Raw genomic sequence first — 20,739 nt, forward strand, 5'->3', positions numbered from 1 at the left:
ACTTTTTCTTAGGTGGCCATATAATATTTTATTTTGCTGGCTATAAGATCTTTGTCCTCCTGAACTATGTATGCTGTTGTAGTAGGAAGTAGCCAAAGAAAAATAATGAATGGGGGTAACTGTGGTCTAATAAAACTTTATTTATAAAACAGGTGGCTAGGATGTAGTTTGCTGATGTTCTGTTCTGGAGCAGTACCCCTTCCTCTTAAAAAACTTTAATATTTGTACAATCACAACAATATCAGGTTAAAATGCAGATAGTGATTCAGTACATCTGGAGAAGGAATAATAATATGCATTTATAATAAGCTCTAGATGTTACTTGCTGCTGGATCACATGTTGAGTAGGTTCCAAGGGATAAAGAGAGTAGGAGCATTTAATAATAAAAAGTGTGTAATATAAGGTGAATTGATAATCGTTTGGTCATTAAGAATCACTTAAATGAGTTTTAATGGACACCTACATAACATACTTCCATGAAGAACAAGCGAAGTGTTCTTTGAGAAGAATTTAAAAAAATCTATATAGATGAATACTTTACTACTACCCACTGAGCTGTTCTTTTCAGAAACCCAAACTAGTGATATTTATAAACCTCCAACATAATAAATTATTTTTACCATTTACATTTTTATATAATACCTTATTTCCCTGATAGTTAAATCTCATTCTTGTAACTCTTGAATTGCCACCAGATCGAAAACAGGTTATCTCTTGAGAATGGCCCCATTCAAACATTCTTACACTTCCATCTTGAGCGCCTGTCAGATCTGCATTACAAGAGGGCAAAGATTGCATATTTATTTCAAGAATCTTTGGGAAAAGTTATTTCTTAATCCAATGTGAAAATCTTTATGAAAGAAACATCTAGGAAATAAATCAGTCAATTTATATAAATTTACCTTTGTATGAAATTTCAGTTGAATACTCTTCATCATAAAAATAGTTATACAATACATTTTCCTTTGACTAAGAACACATCCTCAAATACAATAGGAGCATTTAGATCATAACTCTATAAATTTTATTTCCCTTTAAAGTTATCTCAGTGATGTCTTAATAGCCTTTTATTTTTTGTAATGAATTATATATTACTCATTATAACAAATTCTTAGGTAGAACCAATCCTTATCATACTATTAATGTTTAAATGTGTATACATTTTTCTTTGAAAAAAATCAGATTAAAGAAGGTTTTAAATGCCATGCTAAAGAAAAAAATCAGTTCTAAGCTATCCTGATTGGCCTAGTATCTCAAATATGTATTATGTTTATTTTTTAATTTTGTAGTTAATTTTTTTTTTTTTTTTAGAGACAGGGTCTTGCAATGTTGCCCAGGCTGGTCTTTAACTCCTGGCCTCAAGTGATCCTTCCACTTCAGCCTCTAAGAGGCTGGGATTTATAGGAACGTGTCACTGCACCTGACTTCTTGTTTCACTGATAAATACGAATAAGCTAATGACTATTAATTCTTCACTTTGCCATTTATTATTTGTGTTATACTAGGATATTTACTTAATCTCTCTGAGACTATTTCCTTCCTGTAAAAAGGGACTAATGATATATAAGTCACTGGACAGTTGTGAGTAGTAAATGAGATCACTCAGAAATATGCCTATCATATACCACTCAATTTATAGAGTATAATTATCAATATTAATGTGGTATGGAGGTAGTAAAAAATTACATTTATATAAAACATCTAGCACTTGCTAGTCACGTATCAGTCAAGTTTCCCTCATTACTTATCAAATATTTAAAATAAATGAACTTCGATGGGTTTGAAATGTTTTACCATTGGGCAGCGGTAGGAGGGTAGATGGAGTTTTTTGAGACTAGGTATTTGACTGGCTCTACTCCCTTTCCCCCAATGCGCTTGCATAGCTTAATCAGAAAAATAAATTAGGGTAGCTGTACTAAAAAAAAAAAAAAAAAAAAAAAAAATCACTGAACTTTTCTATTATTATTTTATGATGTTAAAAAATTAAGAGCTGGGTTTGGTGGCACACACCTATAGTCCTACTCAGGTGACTGAGGCAGAAGAATCACTTGAGCCCAGGAGTTCAAAGCTGTAGTGTTCCTTGATTGTGCTGTAAGTAGCCATAAAACTTCTGCCTGGGCAACATAATGAGACCCAGTCTCTTTAAAAAAATAAAATAAAAAAAAGAAATTAATTGGGAGGCTATTAGGCTAAGACAGGTCCAGGGCCTTGTGTGCCTATATGAGCAAATCAAAACTCAGTTCAATGTAAACAGTAGAATGAAGCTTAAGCTTAACCAATCAAAAACCACCAACTAACTTCTAACTAGACGCTTATCAATTAGAAACCCCCAACTAACTTCTAACTAAGGACGTTCCACTTTAACCAATCAAATATTGTCTTTGTTTTGCTTCCTTGAAAACTTTATAAAAGTTTTCCCCTCATGCCACCTCGGTGAAGCCTTGATCGCTTCTGGTCTGGTGTTGCCCAATTCATGAATTTGAGCTGAATGCTCAAATAAACTCATTACATTTTTAATGTGCCTATGTTTTAAGAGTTCTCAGCAGAGGAACAGGAAGGAGACCTCTGATGATGACCTCCAGGAGCAACAAGTAACCAGGGCACAGGTACCTCCCGGTAGGTCCCTTGTGCTTACTGTTTCTCATTGTGCATTTGAAGGTTGCCACTTGAGCTGAAACCTGCAACTTTTACCTTTTAAGCATTTTTCATCCAGATCGGCTCTGGAAGTCAGACTGAACCTGACTGGATTGGGTCCAGTAAGAGGCCTCAGGTAGATAAGATTTTAGAAGGACAAAAAATCATGGGTTCTTCTGAATTTAAGGAATTCAAGAACTCCTCCAACTGGAACTCCAGCTAATTTTATGTATAAACATTATGGACCCAGAATCTGTGCTTTCCTAGAGAAATGAGTATATTTACCAAAGACAGTTTAGAATTATGGTGGCCACAACAGGGAAGTTTTTAACTTATACAAAAGTATCCATCTACAGGAAGCACAAAATAAAAGGGAATCTCTAATGCTTCACAAACTGGGAGGCATTTTTTATTGGTATGCAGAGGCTACTAGAAGACTAAATGAACTGCAAATTGTCTCTCTAGAAGAGTATTCACAAAAGACAAATGAGAAATCTTAAAAGTCTTCTTCCACAAATACTAGTAAAGTTTTAGCAATCTGGGTGGGTAATCTTGTCCCATTTTCAGGAACACAATTTGGATCCAGATATCCTTTTTATTTATTTATTTATTATTTATCTATTTTTGAGACAGAGTCTCGTTCTGCTGCCCAGGTTGGAGTGCAATGGTGCGATCTTGGCTCACTACAACCTCCGCCTCCTGGGTTAAAGCGATTCTCCTGCCTCAGCCTCCTGAGTAGATGGGACTATAGGTGCATGCCACCACGCCTAGCTAATTTTTTGTATTTTTAGTACAGATGAGGTTTTACCATGTTAGCTAGGCTGGTCTCAAACTCCCAACCTTGTGATCTGCCCGCCTTGGCCTCCCAAAGTGCTGGGATTACAGGCGTGAGCCACTGTGCCCGGCCCAAATATCCTTTTTATAAACTACTGAGTTTGATATTTTGTATCTGGCAGATCACTAAAATTTAGAATGAAAACTATAGAATCTGCTTCTGCCTGTATGTTTGTGTATGACTACATATATGTTAAATATATGTGATATTTTTCTATTACCAGATGGTATTGTCAAAATTTTTAATAATTATATATAATGGGCTTAAAGAAAAATAAGCACTTATATAAATTAAGTATTCCTTAAACTTTTAGAAAGATAGAAACAGACCCAAATGTTTTTCAAGTCCATCTGATGTCAGATAATCTTTGGTAAAAAGAAAGCTAATTTAAGTTTGTTGGTTTAATTAAAGCAGGCATATCCTTAGAGTTAACAGCACTAAATATAATGTGATATACACCTTTTATTTTACTTATGCTTACTAGTCAAATACACTCATGTTATCTTTGTTACAAAATTTGTTAGTAAAAATAAATAATAACTAACTTGATGGCTGGCCTTGTCTGGTGTTATGTCTACTTCAAAACAGTTTTCCAAATCCCTTTGACAACTTATACCCTAAGTATTTCATTAAGTTAAATTAAATGATAGATATTAATTGAATATCTAGATAACTTCCAAATTACATAAAATACTAAAACATTAATTGCTAAACATAAGTTTATCTACTTTTGGCTTCTTATTACAGAAGAATAAAGATATTTGGGTCTGTCAGTAAACATGTCCTGTGACACACTGAAAAACTATACTATGAAAAAGAACATGCTTCTGTAAATTATGAAAGAGTATAGATCTGCTAGTCTATAGAATGCTGGTGTGACTGACACTGCACAACTGCTTATTACCTAGTTTTCACTAGAAACTAACATCACTAACAGTTAAGAATTCTAATCAATATATGTAATGAAAACTACTGAAATAAATAATTTTGTATGTCAGGAAAGTAGGATGTTTTTGGAATGTGAAGCTATGAGGTGTGAAGGATGTTTTTCTTATGGGAAAAAGAATAATTTTTGTACTAAAGCAGACTGTTCCATACTGGGAAAGAGGAAGAGTACAGAACAAAATATGTACGGATACAAGAATGCTATAGAAGGTATGTGTAAGAGGAATTTGGAAAAATAATGTTATGTATGGCCAAGCTGGCTAATATGTATTTATATATGTTATTAAAAGAATGATGAGTCTTAATATCAGAAGTACATTGGCACAAAGTTTTACTGGAGTATTGGTTTTCTCTTGATAAGAGATTGTGAAAGGTTTTCCTTTACCTTTTAAGCAAGCTGACTACAAAATCGAGATTTTATCAAGATGATTTTCTGTGCTTCATGTCTTTTTAGGTCTTTGATCACCTAAGACCTAATGTTAATATTATTATTTTTACCTTTGAAAAGTAATCTGACTACAAAATCGAGATTTTGTTTCTTTGTCTTTTTTTTTTCCTCTTTATTGTGGAGAACGGGGTCTCCCTATATTGCCCAGGCAGGTCTCAAACTCCTGGACTCAAGCTATCCTCCCACCTCTGCCTCCCTGAGAGCTGGGATTACAGGCATGAGCCACCGCGCCCAGCAGAGATTTTGTTTCATCAAGATAATTTCCTGTGCTTCATGTCTTTTTAGGTCTTTGATTACCTAAGGCTTAATGTTAATATTAACATTATTATTAAATTAGCTATATTTCAATATTAAAATCACTAAGGTTTTTTCCTACAACATTAAAATAGCTAAGGATTTTTTCTACAACAATGTAACTTTCTGTGTTTGCCTTTGAAGTATTTAAATTATCACTCTGGTTAAATATTTTTCCACAAAAATCTTATTATAATCAAGTGTTTTAAACCGTTTGGTATTTTTGACAAATTTCCCAAAAATACATTATAAATGAAGTACTTTTGACCTCACTCTAACTTTGCGAGTTTCCAAAGGGCCCTTGGAATATCTCAAAAAAATTTGTTCTCTCTCCCTCTAAAAAGAAAAATGTTATAATAATTAGGCTTTGTTAAAACTAATTAGGCTTAATTGATATGTTAAATTGCATGGGAAACATTGTCAAATAAAGGTGATACCTTCTTATATTATATTTGTATGGGTATATGATATTAGATAAGTATTCCAGAAATTGTATGAAGTTTCTAAAAATCTGATATATTCTGGTGTAATGTTATTAGCCATACTTTCAGTTATTCTGTTAAAATATTGTATGCCACAGAAGCAATCAAATTTACTTGTCTATTGTGCATTATGATAATGAACTGATCTTTAGCTATGGCCATGTTAAGTCTTTTGTCACTGACAGATGGCTATTGTTTCACCTGATCTTCACTGAAAGTGTTTGCAAGTAACTATAATCCTAAAGTGCTCTGTCTTCAAGGAGATTCATAGAAAAGACTCTGAAAGGTACTGGTTTCTGATAACGTTTAGATCCTATCATTGGACAGTGTAAGAACTTCCAGAACTCTAAGGGAGAAAACTTATAAATTCATTAAACTGCTAACCAAGATCAAGCTGAACAAGAATTAAGTATGAGAGGCTAGTAACTTATTGAAGAAAAATTATGGTTTTTTAAGAATTGTGGTTTTGAAACCTTGCTAGTTCTTTAATATTTTGTTTTCCAGATTTAAGAAAAACTTTATTTTCTCTTGTGTTATTCAATAGTTTATGGCAATTTGGCAAAGTATGCCTTCATGAACAAAGATAAAACAATTACTTTTTCTCCCTACCTGATCCCTCCAGAATTTGGAAGCTATTAGTGAGTATTTTTATTTTCATGGCAATATAGTTATTTGCGTAAGTTCAATAAGAATCTGTTCTTTACAGCTTGCCAGGAGTAAAAGCAAGAAGAACCTGTCCTTCTTATAGCAGGACATAATTGAAAATATCAGTCATATTACCAAGGCTTTGACTCATACATCATATTGGAGACTATGCACAATATCAGATATGACCCAGAAAGTTTTAAGGAACCAAAGGCTGACAGAGCAAATAAGGCACCTTGAAAAAAACCCAAAAAGCCGGAAAAACTGACCTGGTACTGTACACATATAGTCCCTTACATGGTTGCCTTACAGAAGAGTAAGGACTATCACTTCCTGGCAGACAAGGGAATCCCAGGATTTTCTGAGGACCTCAAGAAAAGAGGAAATCGCCCAAATCTATAGGATTGCAGGTGAAATCAAATGGCAAGTCCTTGGCTTGGCTTCCGAGCCTCCAGAGGTTTTTAAAAGTCTTATCTGAGATTCCTTATTAATGTTTCAGCAGAGCAGACTTCACTTTTACTCAGCTAGGCTTATATAGAACCTATCATGTAGTATGATTTCAACAAATACTTATTAAAAAGGGAAAACACATTAAACATTTTAGAAGGGGAAAAAATGATCCAGTGTGACATAAAATATATATTTGGTCTTTGTCCCTGGATCCTGGCATACAGCTACTAAAATCCATGGAACAGCACCTGAATTTACGCTAATGCAGTGACTTAGATGGGGTCCCACAGATAGCCTAAAGCATTGAAAATTTCAGTGCCACTCGCCAACCTCCAGAAAAGGGCGGGAAAAGGAGCTGGAGATTAAGTTCTACAAAAACTCTTGAACAAGGAGATTTTATGAGTTTCTTGGCTGGTGAACACATCCACGTGCCAGGTTTGTAGCGCACCCCAACTCCAAGGGGACAGAAGCTCCTCTGCTTAGGAGTCTTACAGACCTCATTCTATGTACTTTTCATCTGTTTCTTTTATGATTATCTTTTATAATAAACTGATAAATGTAAGTAAAGTGTTTCTCCTGAGTTCTGTGAATCAGTGTAACAAATTAATCCAACCCAAGGAGGGGGCGGTGGGCACTCTGATTTATAGCCAGTATGTCAGATGTGTAGGTGACAACTGATAACCTGCAATTGGTGTCTGAAATAAGGAGCAGTTTTGTGGGACTGAGCCCTTAACCTGTAGGATATGATTCTGACTCCAGGCAGACTGTGTCATAATTAAACCAAATTACAAGGCACCCAGCCAGTACTTGGAGAGGTGGAGAATGGTTTGGGGTGGACAAAAGCCAACACATCTGGTATCAGAAGTGTACATGACAGTATAAAGAAACAGTGTGTTTTCTACTCAGAAAATTATAAATGTACTAGGCTAACTTCTAAAAAGTTGTTTAAGGATTTTTCAAAAGATCTGTTCCAAGGAAAGAAAACAGCTATCCTGAGGTATCTGAACTTCAGACTAATATTTAAAAAAAAATCCTGTCTCATAACATTTTCACAACACGAAAAGTGTTTGTTATCAAACTAAATTATTATCTGTGGGACTTGTTTGTGACATGAAAAGATATACTGGAAAAAAAATCCAGTAATTAAATTAGCTTTTAATTTTTCAGGTGTCTTAGCTGCTAGTTATAGCAGTTCTCTAAACAGAGAAAGTACTTATCTTTCAAGACAGCAACAGCAGTAACTGATGCTGTCTAACACCTCTGACAATAGGTCCATTGAACCTTTGAAGCTTCGAGGGTGGACACTTTAAAGTTTATGGGCTTGAGGTATAGGGTATGTACACCTGCCAGGACACATGGTATGGGATTGAGAGAAAAATGAGGTCCCTTCAGTATCTCAGAAAACTTCCAAACCAGACTGCTTAGAATAGGGTAGTTTTAAGCAGTATCAAGTATTTCTTGATGTGGAGTAATATTATTTAAATTTTATATATAAAACACATTTTGACTCCTTAACACTACAGGCTTCATGACTGTTTTTCAGTTCTCACTTTACGTTAAACTTGTGGGTAAAAAATACACACTTCTAGTGATGAATAAATTTGACATACTGAAAACAGACAAATTTTTTATATTATTTTATACCTCTAGCATAAGTAACAGATGTTATTCTCTTCATTTTACATATATGGTTCTCTTGAGCCTTTTTTTTGTACAGAGTATACAACTTTGATAATAGATCATTTGAGCATTTATCATAAATGAAGCAGAAAAGAATACTGATTTTGTTAACTGCATTTTATCAGAATATCTCCCAAGACAAAAGTTTCTAAAGTTTTTAATAGGCTATTAAACTGGGGGGACATGAATACTCATTAATTAACAAGCACTATTCTTGTTACTATGTAGGACAACTTGATGAAGGGCATAACTTAAAAAAAATGTTAAAAATTGGAATACTCACACACCAATGAGTATTGATTCCAACCCCCCAGAATCAATACCTCCAATAAATTCCCCATTAATTAAGTTCTTGGCTGAAGGAAGAGAAACTTTTGAGATTCCTAGGAAGATTAACTGAAAACAAATATATTCTGCCTCAGAATATAAAAACTTACTAATAATAACTTCCTATGTTTACTATTAATGTGTCTCATAAAAGACAAACTGAAAAAAAAGTAATAAAATACAAACTGAGTATAATGAGGTAATAAATAATCGAGGTATGGTTGTGGCTTATGTAATAAAGGTTGGCAGTGGTTCTATTATTAAAATAATTATTCACTATAATTTAGCATGATCAAAGAAATCCAGAAATGTTCAAAGATAAAATGTGTTAACTTAGAAATACACAAATTTTGTGTATTGGTAGTCGCAAATTTTGACTGGTAGTCAAAACGCCAAAAAATTTACTTCATTAAATCAGTCTTCTCTTTTAGGGAAATATCTTTTTCTATTTTTACCCAGTTTTGAAATCAAGATTCTATTTACTGGCAAATATTCTCTAGAAAAAAAGTCTAATAAATGCTTTCAATTAAAACAAAAAGGTTCCCATACATTTCTTATAATAAAATTACCAAAAATAGATTTAAGAATAAGAAAGGACAATTGCTAATTATTATTCAACTTACAGTAAGGAAGAGTTGGATGAGAAGTCATTCTTCTAACATTATTAATGGCTTTCTTAATCATCTGGTAAAATAGAAAAATTATTTTACAGCCACAATAAAAAGGATTAAACATGTAAATTGTGACAGGAAATTCAAATAACATTCATGTAGTTATTTTTACGTGAGTTCATAACGATCATTATAGGTGCTAAAAATACTAAACATGATAACAGAGATTTAATAGTGCAGCTCTTATATTTGTACATATATTTTGGGCATTACTGACTAAGATCTAAAGAGAAATTCCTCTCAAGAATTTAGTCTTCCCTCCTTTCTTGTCAATTCTTTTCTGATCCCATTAAATTTATTATTCAGTAATAATCCTGAATAGTATAAGTTTAAAAGACAGGAGCATGTGAAAATAAAAGAAGATAAAATTAAATAAATTTAAAAACTGATAGTTTGGAACTATGTATTTATTCATTTTAAAGTTATGCTTTGAATAATTTAGCCTGTCAAATAAGAGTAAAACAAATACATAAAATTAAAGGAAAACTTTATAGAACATTTCCTATTTATATAGCATCATAACTACAAATATATGTTATCTTAAGTTTGTAGCATCAGTCTCAGGTAGATTTTGTTATTGTTATTCTTTTGGATTTTAAATGGTTCAATTAGTCTAAAGTTGTGGAGAAGGTGGGGAGTTGGTAGGGAGGACAGAGACTAGGCCAGAGAAAAGGTGAGGGATAAAAAAACTGAAACACATATATGGATGCAGTTATACTCCAAAATAGCAGAAGCTAGTCATAATGTTTTTTTTTTTTTTTGCTATTAATTTTTATCATTTGATAAACTGAAAGGATTAAGAAAATATTTTATCAATTCTCTAGAAAAAATAAAAACCTGCTGCATATGACTTCTGGTTAGTAAACTTCATATTTAAATCCCATGTTCTTCTTAAAGAAATTCTTGAAGGTTCCTATCTTGCTTTTGTCTTCTTTTTTAATATTCACAGGAGAACCATGAGTAAGAAAATACACAAACACAGGTTTAAAAGAGTTTCTGAAAGCGTATGTAGAATATGTAAAATCATTATTTTAGAAGACCACGTAAAAAAGAACAACCTTATTCTACTGGTGTCTTTCTGTTGAGGGTAGAGTGAGGCAATCCCAACCCTTATGTTAACAAATCACAATTATTCAAAATAAAAAGATGACCTTCTAAGATTTAGGTAGGAAGAAAATTCAATCCTTAGTGTTATGCCTAGGGTAGATTTCTGTATTACAAAGCTTTGGAGTATAAACACATTTTTCTGAACACCTACTATATGTCCGATACCATTCTAGTTAGAAATCATCAATCTGCAAGGCAGGCAGAATCCAAGTTCTCAAACAGCTTAGATTCCAGGGCATATAAAAAAGACAACTTAAGGCAGGGCACAGTGGCTCATGCCTGTAATCCCAGCATTTTGGGAGGCCAAGGCGGGTGCATCACTTGAGGCCAGGAGTTCAAGATCAGCCTAGCCAACATGGCAAAACCTAATCTCTACTAAAAATACAAAAATTAGCTGGGCATGGTAGTGCATGTCTGTAATCCCAGCTACTAGGGAGGGTGAGGCAGGAGAACTGCTTGAACCTAGGGGGTGGAGGTTGCAATGAGCCAAGATTGCACCACTGCACTAGAGACTGGGCAAAAGAGCGAGACTCCACCTCAAAAAAAAAAAAAAAAGACAACTAAATAATGCATAATTTCAATAACTGGTAAGTGCTAGGGATGATAAAGATGATAAAATATAAGTTGAGTGGGGGTAGAGTGGGTAGGAGCAAATGCCTTAATTAGGGAAGCCAGGGAAATCTGGGGGGATTTGAGTTGAGATGTGAATGGTAAAACAGAGGGATGCAGCATTTTAAGCAGAAGGGAAGGCAAGGGCTCCTGACATGACCATGAGCTTAATACGTTCAAGAGACAGAAAGAAGCCAGTGTAACTACAGCAAACAGAATCAGATGTAGAATATAGGGAGGTGAGATGGCAGAAGGTTAAATTCTGCAGGGCCATATTAATGTTATTTAAAAGTTGTATTGGGAAATCTGAAATTTTTTAGAAAGTGGGTGACAATCTCGATGTTTTAGAAAACAGTAACTGGCTGCTGCTGTGTAAAGAACAGGAGGAGGAAGAGACCAGCAAGAAAGATGTTACAGGAAAAACTATATTGTAATCTCTGAAGCTGGAGTTCAAAAAGTGCCTATTAGTCCTATTCACTTCTTTGGCATATTCCCCTTGAGTTCTCCTTTAAAAGATTATAATATCAGTAAGTTTTACAAATGAATTGTAACACACCTGTCAGCTGGAAAAAGAATTTAACCACTACTGAGCCAAGTCATTTCATCTGAATAATTACTAGATTGCTTTTCAAGTTCATTTTAATCCTTAAAACACTGCTACTTGAAATCATTGAACTAAGGAGAACAGAAGTCTTTAAAACAAGCTCCACCAAGACACATTTAACAAAGTGACCTAAGTTGAACCACTTGACATTTCTGGATCTCAAGCTTCATCTGAAGAATGTTTAAGTACGAGTAAATAACAACTACAACAGACACTGCAAATTATAAGGTAATATCAACTATAAAGGAACTGCATTAGGTACAAAATATTTACAAGGTATTATTAAAGATGACTGAGCCTTTACTTGAACAATTACCCATACTAATTAATGAAAAAAAAAATGTATTTTTTGGTCAAGGAAAGCATTCTACAGGACTTATGAAATTCTGAAAAACTACCACCTTTTTTTGCTTCTTCTAATCTGTTCATTAGTTCCTATACCCTAAGTAATAATAAAGGAAACTCTTGGAAGTACAAACATGAATCACATCTCTAGGCAATCAGGGTTAAAACAGATCCTCCATCACTACAGAAAAATTATGTTTCAGTTCATCATTATATTGCTTTTTGCTTAACTTAAAAAATTGTGTTGTTTTTGTTAAAAAAAAAAAAAAGAATATTTGTCCTGGCATTTAAAAAAGTGGTAATATGGATATAGTTGTTAATTGATATCCATTAAAAGATACCTAGACAAGCGGTTAGCAAACCTTTTTTTATAAAGGACTGGATAGCAAATGTTTTGGCTTTATGAATATTTACTTTCTGTTGCAGATACTCAATTCTGCCACTGTAGTGTGAAGGCATCCACAGACAAAATAGAAACAAATGACTATGGCTGTATTCCTATAAAACGTTATTTATAAAAAGACACTGAAATCAAGTTTCATGTAATTTTCATGTGCCAAAAAAATACTATGTTTGTTTTTTCAACCACTGAAAAAACAACATGTATACCATTTCACTAAAATGTATACACCATTCTTAGCATATTAGCTACATAAAAACAGGTCATGGGTAGTATTTGATCTATGGGGAATAGTTTGCTGAAGCCTGATCTGAACCATTATGTTTCAAATAATTCTTAATTAAAATATAGCTCTTTGGTTATCAAGCAAAGTATATTTTTGAAACAATTTGTTATTACCCTTTCAAATGAAAACATACTATTCTTCATTACCAAAATTTACAATTTCCAACATGTAAGACTTACTAAAACTTTAGGAATTAAGAAAAATGTTTTAAATCATCCTTTACCCATTAACCTAAAGGGAAAAAAAAAGTTACATATAACTCAAACTTATTTTTAACTTTACATACCACAGATGCTCCTCTGCCAGTCTGTGTACTACCAAGCCACGGCATGTTGATTGGAGTGCCAGGATTGCTATGTGTATATGGAGTTGTACCTTGAACAGCTGTTAAATCATCACGAGCATGTATAACCAAGAAGTCTTCTGATCTATAAAGGAATGTCAACTAGAATAAAAACAACTCATCATTTCTTTCTTATTTACACTTGAAAGGTCTAAAATTTGAATTTATAGTTCCCTTTAAAATTAATTTTCTTCAGTTCTTATTCGTAACTCACACACAATGACCTCATACCTGAACAATTTCTGTTCCCTTCACTTACTCTTCTCTCAATTCCCTTATTTAAAGCTCTTGCCACCCCTCATTTAGCGTATCAGCTTCTACTCTGCTAACAATCTATAAATTGCTTTAAAGAATCTTTTGAAAGTGATAGTTCAGTAAATATAGTTATTCATACTGCAACATTACTAAATAAAAACAAAGTATGAAGGTACCCTTTGGTTTCCACTTCTATATCATCATCTACCCAAGTGTAGATCTGTGTGGCCAGAATTCCAGAAACATCCAGTTCTTGAACATCATGACTGGAAGCGATTGCTATGCAGTTTCTATTTGCCTGAAAAATAAGTCAAACAGTAATTTTAAAAGAAACAGGCAAAATAGGTATATAAGCTGCTTTTGAAAATGGTAGTTTTGTAATGACCTCTAACAGTGAAAACTAAAGTACAAGATATACAGCATTCTTACTTTTAGTGAAATAATAAGCTTCAGTTTGGAGATATGTTTATGTTCTAGGAAAAGTACATCCAATAGAAAGCCAGTATAAATGGCAATACATGCAGCATTTTATTTCCTCTCCTAGTACTGTCTTTCTAGACTGCTAGAATGCTATGATCTTTCTAAGGTTTGCAAAATTCAGGAATGTGGAGGAAGATAGGAGCCCTGTAGGGTACAGAAAGGTGAGGGCAATAAGGAACTCCAAACTAAAAAAATAATTATTAATTATTCAAATAAAACAACTTTCTCCTAAAGCTTTTCAATCTTAGGAAAAAAAAAAAAAAAAAGAAGTGGGAAAGGGTCACCGAAAAAAGGTGTGGGGGCAGAAATATAGTGGGAGAAGTATGCCAGAAAAAGATCACAAATGAAAAGTTGCTAAGATTAAATGACATGACATTTTAAATGCCTATGAATCAAAAATGTACATCTTGGCTGGGTGCGGTGGCTCACATCTATAATCCTAGCACTTTAGGAGGCTGAAGCAGGCAGATAGCTTGAGCTCAGGAGTTCCAGACTAGCCTGGGCAACATGGCAAAACACTGTCTCTACAAAAAATACAAAAATTAGTTGGGCATGGTGGCATGCACCTGTAGTCCCAGCTACTTGGGAGAATGAGGTGGAAGGATTGCTTGAGCCCAGGAGGTCGAGGCTGCAGTGAGCTGACATTGCACCACAGCACTGGGCACCAGGCACGAGACCCTGTCTCAATAAATAAATAAATAAATAAATAAATAAATAAATAAACAAACAAACAAACGAATGCATGCATATCTTTAAAACAGAAAACAGGAAGATATGACATAAAAGAGAAAATAGGATTACCATTACTGCTATGTAAGATTCTAACACAAACTATTAAGAAAAAACTGAGATCTTAGAAATAAATGAAAAAATGATATAGCTAGATTATTGGGTGGTAATTCTCCACAGGTCTCCCAAATTCTGCATGTTTTATCAGTGAGTCATGTCTGCCCTTTTTTCTGCAGTATAATTACCAGGATGTTTGTATAACTATCGTCTCTCCCTCCAGAGCAAAGGGCAAGAATACTTACTATCTATTATAAAAGATTTGGTTTCCCTAAACTCGGTGATCCTCTCCTATAATATAACCTACTATGTGTGTAGGTAAGGTAGGTATCATCTGGCCCTCTTCCCGTCATTCTCTGGAAATTGTGGCTCAGGGAACCAGTGTAAAGTGCTGATTTTCTGGTTATTGCTTTTGCTGTTAGACATAAACTGTCGTTTGTCTCTGATCAAAGAATCGTATGTCTTCTAACAGCATCCATTAAACTGTTTAATGGATCAATTAAATGGACTGTTTAAACAATCCATTGCCTGCCTCAAAGAGAACTGTTTCTGTGGCAACTAACAGAAACAGAAAGGTAACTGTTAGTTTTAATTTAAGGTAAAATCTGAGACCCTTCATAGTTTTCGACACAGGTAGTTCCCAACTAAACAAATGGCAAAAAAAATCTCAATGGCATTTTAAAAAATGCAATTTAAAGCAAAGGTATTATTTCTCAGCTGCAAATTTAGTAAGGATATTAAAAATAGCAAATTGTCCAGGCGCAGTGGCTCACAACTGTAATCCCAGCACTTTGGGAGGCTGAGGTGGGCGCGTCACGAGGTCAAGAGATCGAGACCATCCTGGCCAACCAACATGGTGAAACCCCGTCTCTACTAAAAATACAAAAATTAGCTGGACGTAGTGGTGCACACCTGTAGTCCCAGATACTTGGGAGGCTGAGGCAGGAGAATCGCTTGAACCTGGGAGGTGGAGGTTGCAGTGAGTCAAGGTTGTGCCACTGCACTCCAGCCCAAGCGACAGAGTGAGACTCTGTCTCAAAATAAAATAAAATAAAATAAAAATAAATACAAATATAAAAATAGCAAATCTGGGGAAATAAAAATTAAAAAGGCATATTCATAGACAGTAACCTGTAGACTTTATATATGTGAATAACTATTCATTACCAGTACTTATATATAAACACTCAAGAAGAAAACAACTAGTTTCTTTTATAGTACAGAATATTTTAAATAATATTTTCTTCAAGAAAGAGCAGGTAATGCAGGTATAGATAATAATTTTTTTTTTTTTTTGTAGAGACAGGGTTTCATAATGTTGCCCAGGCTGCTATCAAACTCCTGGCCTCAAGTGATCCTACTGCCTTGGCCTCCCAAAATGTTGGGATGACAGGTGTGAGCAACCACACCTGGCTAATAATTTTGCATTTGACATGTATATATAATATCACGTTACACAGATATTACAACTGGCTAAGGGGCTGACTCCAGATTTGCCTGTTTCACACAGAACTGTTTCTTTGACAACAGAACTGTCTGAAGCAGGCAAATCTGGAATCAGCCCCTTAACCAGTCATTGCTCAATGGTGTCTAAGAGGGAAATGAAGTGAAGGACGCAGAACAACAAAGATACTATCCAGAAGAATTCAGAGAAGACAGACATAGCACAGAAAGATAGAAAACCAATTGGTGAAACGATTACTAAATGGGTAATTTTCCTGTATATCACATTTCCCTGTATATATTACAGGGTATGTATCTATATAATATTTAAAAATTATTTTAAATTTATTTATTTTATATATATGTATACAATATCTCCTTTAGGTATCTTCTATGAATACACAAAAAGAAGATACACATATCCTTTAAGTTAATGGAAGGAAAACAAAAGAATAATTAGAAGTCATCAGGAACTATACAGCAAGGCAATTAGGGGAGATAGAAGGGGAAAATGATTAAGACAGATTTCAATCTTGGACTATATTACCTAAGGCCACCTCTTCTGTAAGGAGCATATAGACATCTAAGGAGGATGTTAAGTAGAAATTTAAGAAATACTAAGAAAATACACATGTTCGGCAGCTATTGGAGATATACATCAAAGAGGGAGAATTTGAGTCACATATAAGCTTAAATCTTACCAAATACCCAGAACCACATTTGACATATTCATAATATGTCACTTTTTCTGTGGGTTAACTAGTTAACTACTGTACTACATTGTATAAATTCTAAAAGCGATTGTCTATATATTTGGTACTTCTCTCTGCATAGTAATAAAACATTATGTATTTTATCAGCTACATATCCAAAATCATATAATAACAAAATCACATTATCAAATAATATCATTTTATAAAATAAAAGAAGTATCCAGGTTGCAATTTAAGGAACTGGAAGCAGCTTTGGGAAAGAAATACTGGATAAACTGATAAAACAGAATATATTATCCAACTATAAATACTTAATAAACAAAAGAAGAATGTCTATGTACTTACCTTATTAACAGCAAACGCAGTAATGATATCAGATTCCTTATGAATAATTCTTGCCTTACCTCCAGGATATCCCAAATCTGCTTCTATCTAAATAAAAGGAAACAAAATCCAAAAATGCAGTGATTTTAGTAATAGAACTAATAATATGTGCCTATCTATCAATTAGTACTTCATAAATTATTTTAAGAAACTAGATATTTCAATTCTAAAGGACTATTGTATATGCTAATTATCCCTAAAACAAAGTTTGACAAGGGAAATTGAAATTTCTTCAAACTTGCTTTTTTACACATAAAAAAACAGCTGATAGAACACACACAACTTCATTAAGTGGTTATCCGCCCAAGACACAGTGAAGTAACTTTAAAGGATCAACACATTCTAACTATTAAAGCAAAATGTATTTACCAAGTTTCTTAGCATTATAATTCTTTAATATTATTTTAAAAAATTTAAAAGGTCAGACAGTCAATATTTTAGGTTTTGCAGACCACAAAGGGTCACTGTTGCAATTTCTTTCAAACCTTTAAAAATTCTCAGCTCATGGGTTATATAGAGGCAGGTGAGATTTGGTTATATAGAGGCAGCTGGTTGTAGTTAACCTTCAATTTATAGAGAAACCTGAAATCCTGAACGGCAAAGTAACTTGCCCAAGTGAGTAATCATTTTAGTAGCTAAATAAACCACAATTCTATGTACTTTAGATGGGGGACATATATTTGACCTTCTGCTTACTTCAGACAAAGTGTATACGTCTTTGGACTTAGAAAAGAACGCTATGTAAATTCAACACTTACTAAAATAAGTTGAAAAGAGGAGGCAATTAAAGAGTTGAATTGTTGCCTAATATAGGACATTATTTCATATTATCTTTTTTGTTTTTTGAGATGGAGTCTTGCTCTTGTCACCCAGGCTGGAGGGCAGTGGCCCATAGTCTCAGCTCACTGCAACCTCTGCCTCTCAGGTTCAAGCGATTCTCCCGCCTGAGACTCCCAAGTAGCTGGGATTACAGGCGCCTGCTACCATGCCCGGCTAATTTTTGTATTTTTAGTAGAGACGGGGTTTCACCATTTTGGCCAGGCTGGTCTCAAACTCCAGAGCTCAGGTGATTTGGCGGCCCTGGCCTCCCAAAGTGCTGGGATTACAGGCGTAAGCTACCACGCCTGGTCATCCTAACTTTCAATCTTTTAAAATTAATTAGGTTCACAGACTTATTGTGAAACACATACATTATCTGAAATCAGCATACAATAAATTTATTTCCTGCAAAATTTTGATAGAAATATCACCAATGCCTGGCCATTGACCACAGAGCTGATCAGAATATGCAGTGTTTTAAAAACAGTAACTAAGGTCAGGCATGGTGGCTCATGCCTGTAATCTCAGCACTTTCAGAGGCTGAGACAGGTGGATCACTTGAGGTCAGGAGTGCAAGAGCAGCCTGGCCAACATGGAGAAAACCTGCCTCTACTAAAATACTAAAATTAGCTGGGCGTGATGGTGCGCGTCTGTAATCCCAGCTACTTGGGTGGCTGAGGCAAGAGAATCGCTTGAACCCAGGAGGCAGAGACTGCAGTAAGCCGAGATTGAGCCATTGCACTCCAGCCCAGGCAACAGAACAAGACCCTGTCTCAAAAAAATAAATAAATAAATAAAATGAAGGCAATTAAGATGAGTGTTCAATTGGAAAGCTGAAAGAGACTTACAAGATAACCAAACCAAAATACCCCTACGGAAACAAAAATCAGTCACCATATATAAAGAGCCAAATATATTCTAATCTAAAGTATAATTTACTTATGAAGAATTTCAGTATTCGCTGAACATTCTGGTTGACTTGAGGATCAACTTGTCTTCTAAGGGAAGTCTCAGCTCTGACTACAAAAGGCTGATCATCTCTTAATGATGTACATAACAAATTCCATAATTTTATGACAAAATTCCAACTTACCTACCAATCTGCCTCGTATCTCAAGTATACTAAATGTTCATTCTTAGGTTTTGAAGAAATTGGCGACAGAGAAAGATGATGGCTCCATGGAATAGAGGGATGTGCTACTTGCTGGTTATGGTAGGATGGGGGATCATACCAGTTTCACCTGGGGAATTTTTTTAAACTTTACATGTATGGGAGGAAAGCTCCTGCAGGTATGAACTTCAGAAAACCTTTCTCTATGTAGGAATACATTCCTGTCCTCATTATTTACTAAGAACATTGTTTCTCAATAAGGTAGTGTCAAGATAACCTGAATAACAGTCAACTGAGGTGACTTTTTTTTTCTTTTTTAAATACAAAGACTCTGAACCCCATGTCAGATACATAATCAGAACGTCATGAGGGTGGGTCAAAGAAATGGTGGTATCTCAGAAGTCTTAGATTAAATTTGTGAATGACCATAAGTGGCAGAAGGTAAGACTGGAGATAAAGGTAGAAGTTCAGCTCCTGCAGGGTCTTAAAAGAAATAATAAAGAGTTCACGTCCTGTTCTAAGTCAGAGAAACCATTGGTGGATTTTGAAAAGTCTGGCTATTGTGAGACAAAACATAAAGGGTTTGAGAATGACTGCCAGAAAACCAGTTAAAAGGCAACTACAGTAGCTGAAGTGAGAGATCATAGTGGATTGGATTAGGGAAGTAGGAATGGTGACAGTGATAAGTGTTTGGAATTGGGATACATTTTGTTAATGGGCTGTAATCATAGTCTGAGTAAAAGAAGGAAAGAAAAAGGATGAATCCTAGTTATCAGGCCTGACAGCTGGGTGAGTAAAGGTACCATTTACTGAGATGGACATAAGTGAAGGAAACAGTGGGGAGTAGATTTGCAGCAGTCAATGTCTGGATTCGGGAAATTAGTTGGGACTAGAGAGATTAGAGAGTTGTCAGTATACAGATTATATTAATATTTAAATCGTGAGATAACCCAAGGAGAGAGTAAAGATAGAAAAGATAAAAAGTTAAGAGAACTGAATTCTGGGGCAACCAATATTTCAAGGACTGGAAAAAGACAATTCAGTAGTTATCAATTAGCTAACATAAGAAATAGAAGAGTTTGATATTATGGAAACTAAGTGAGGAAACAATTTTAGAAAAATGTTATGGGTCAACACTACCAAATGATTATTAAGAAGTTGAATCATATGAAGACAGATAATTGACTACTAAATTTAGTATATTGGAAGTCAATGGTGACCATGTCTATGACAATCTCAGTGGAGTGGGCTGGAAATAATAACTAAATTAGACAGAATGTGATATCTGGTGAATAAGAAGCGGAGTCCACCGGGAAAGGATCATAGAGACATTCAACGGAATTGATAATGTTTTATTTCTTAAGCTAGGTGGTTTGTTTACAGTGTTTCAACATTATTGCTTAAATCTTGAATGACTTTATAGGCAACTCTAAGTGAATTTTGCTATATTGGAGACTAGAGAAATGGAGTATTTTTTAAAGGCAAAACATTAAAATATATTTGCTCATGCTAATGAGAATAATTTGAGAGAGGTAAACATTTACTGATGAGGAGAGAGGGAGATGGGCTTCAGTTATTAAGAACTGAAGACAAGTCCTCGGGTAGGTGAAAGCAGGTAAGATCTGTGCACAAGTGAAAGATC

General features: G+C 34.4%; 1 protein-coding gene across 8 annotated transcripts in view; it reads right to left on the bottom strand.

Annotated features, from left to right (window-relative positions):
* DMXL1 (Dmx like 1) overlaps positions 1-20,739 on the bottom strand; it is a 175,844-nt gene that overhangs the window by 14,856 nt on the left and 140,249 nt on the right. For all 8 annotated transcript variants that reach the window (XM_050794413.1, XM_050794408.1, XM_050794415.1 and 5 more), the window contains 5 exons: positions 17,129-17,215; positions 13,538-13,659; positions 13,050-13,191; positions 9,365-9,425; positions 644-771 (listed from right to left, as the gene is read on the bottom strand). In XM_050794413.1, coding sequence (XP_050650370.1) covers positions 644-771; positions 9,365-9,425; positions 13,050-13,191; positions 13,538-13,659; positions 17,129-17,215 — 540 coding nt within the window. The remainder of the gene's footprint in view (positions 1-643; positions 772-9,364; positions 9,426-13,049; positions 13,192-13,537; positions 13,660-17,128; positions 17,216-20,739) is intronic.

Source organism: Macaca thibetana, chromosome 6 (assembly GCF_024542745.1).
Source record: "Macaca thibetana thibetana isolate TM-01 chromosome 6, ASM2454274v1, whole genome shotgun sequence".
Lineage (NCBI taxonomy): Eukaryota > Metazoa > Chordata > Mammalia > Primates > Cercopithecidae > Macaca > Macaca thibetana.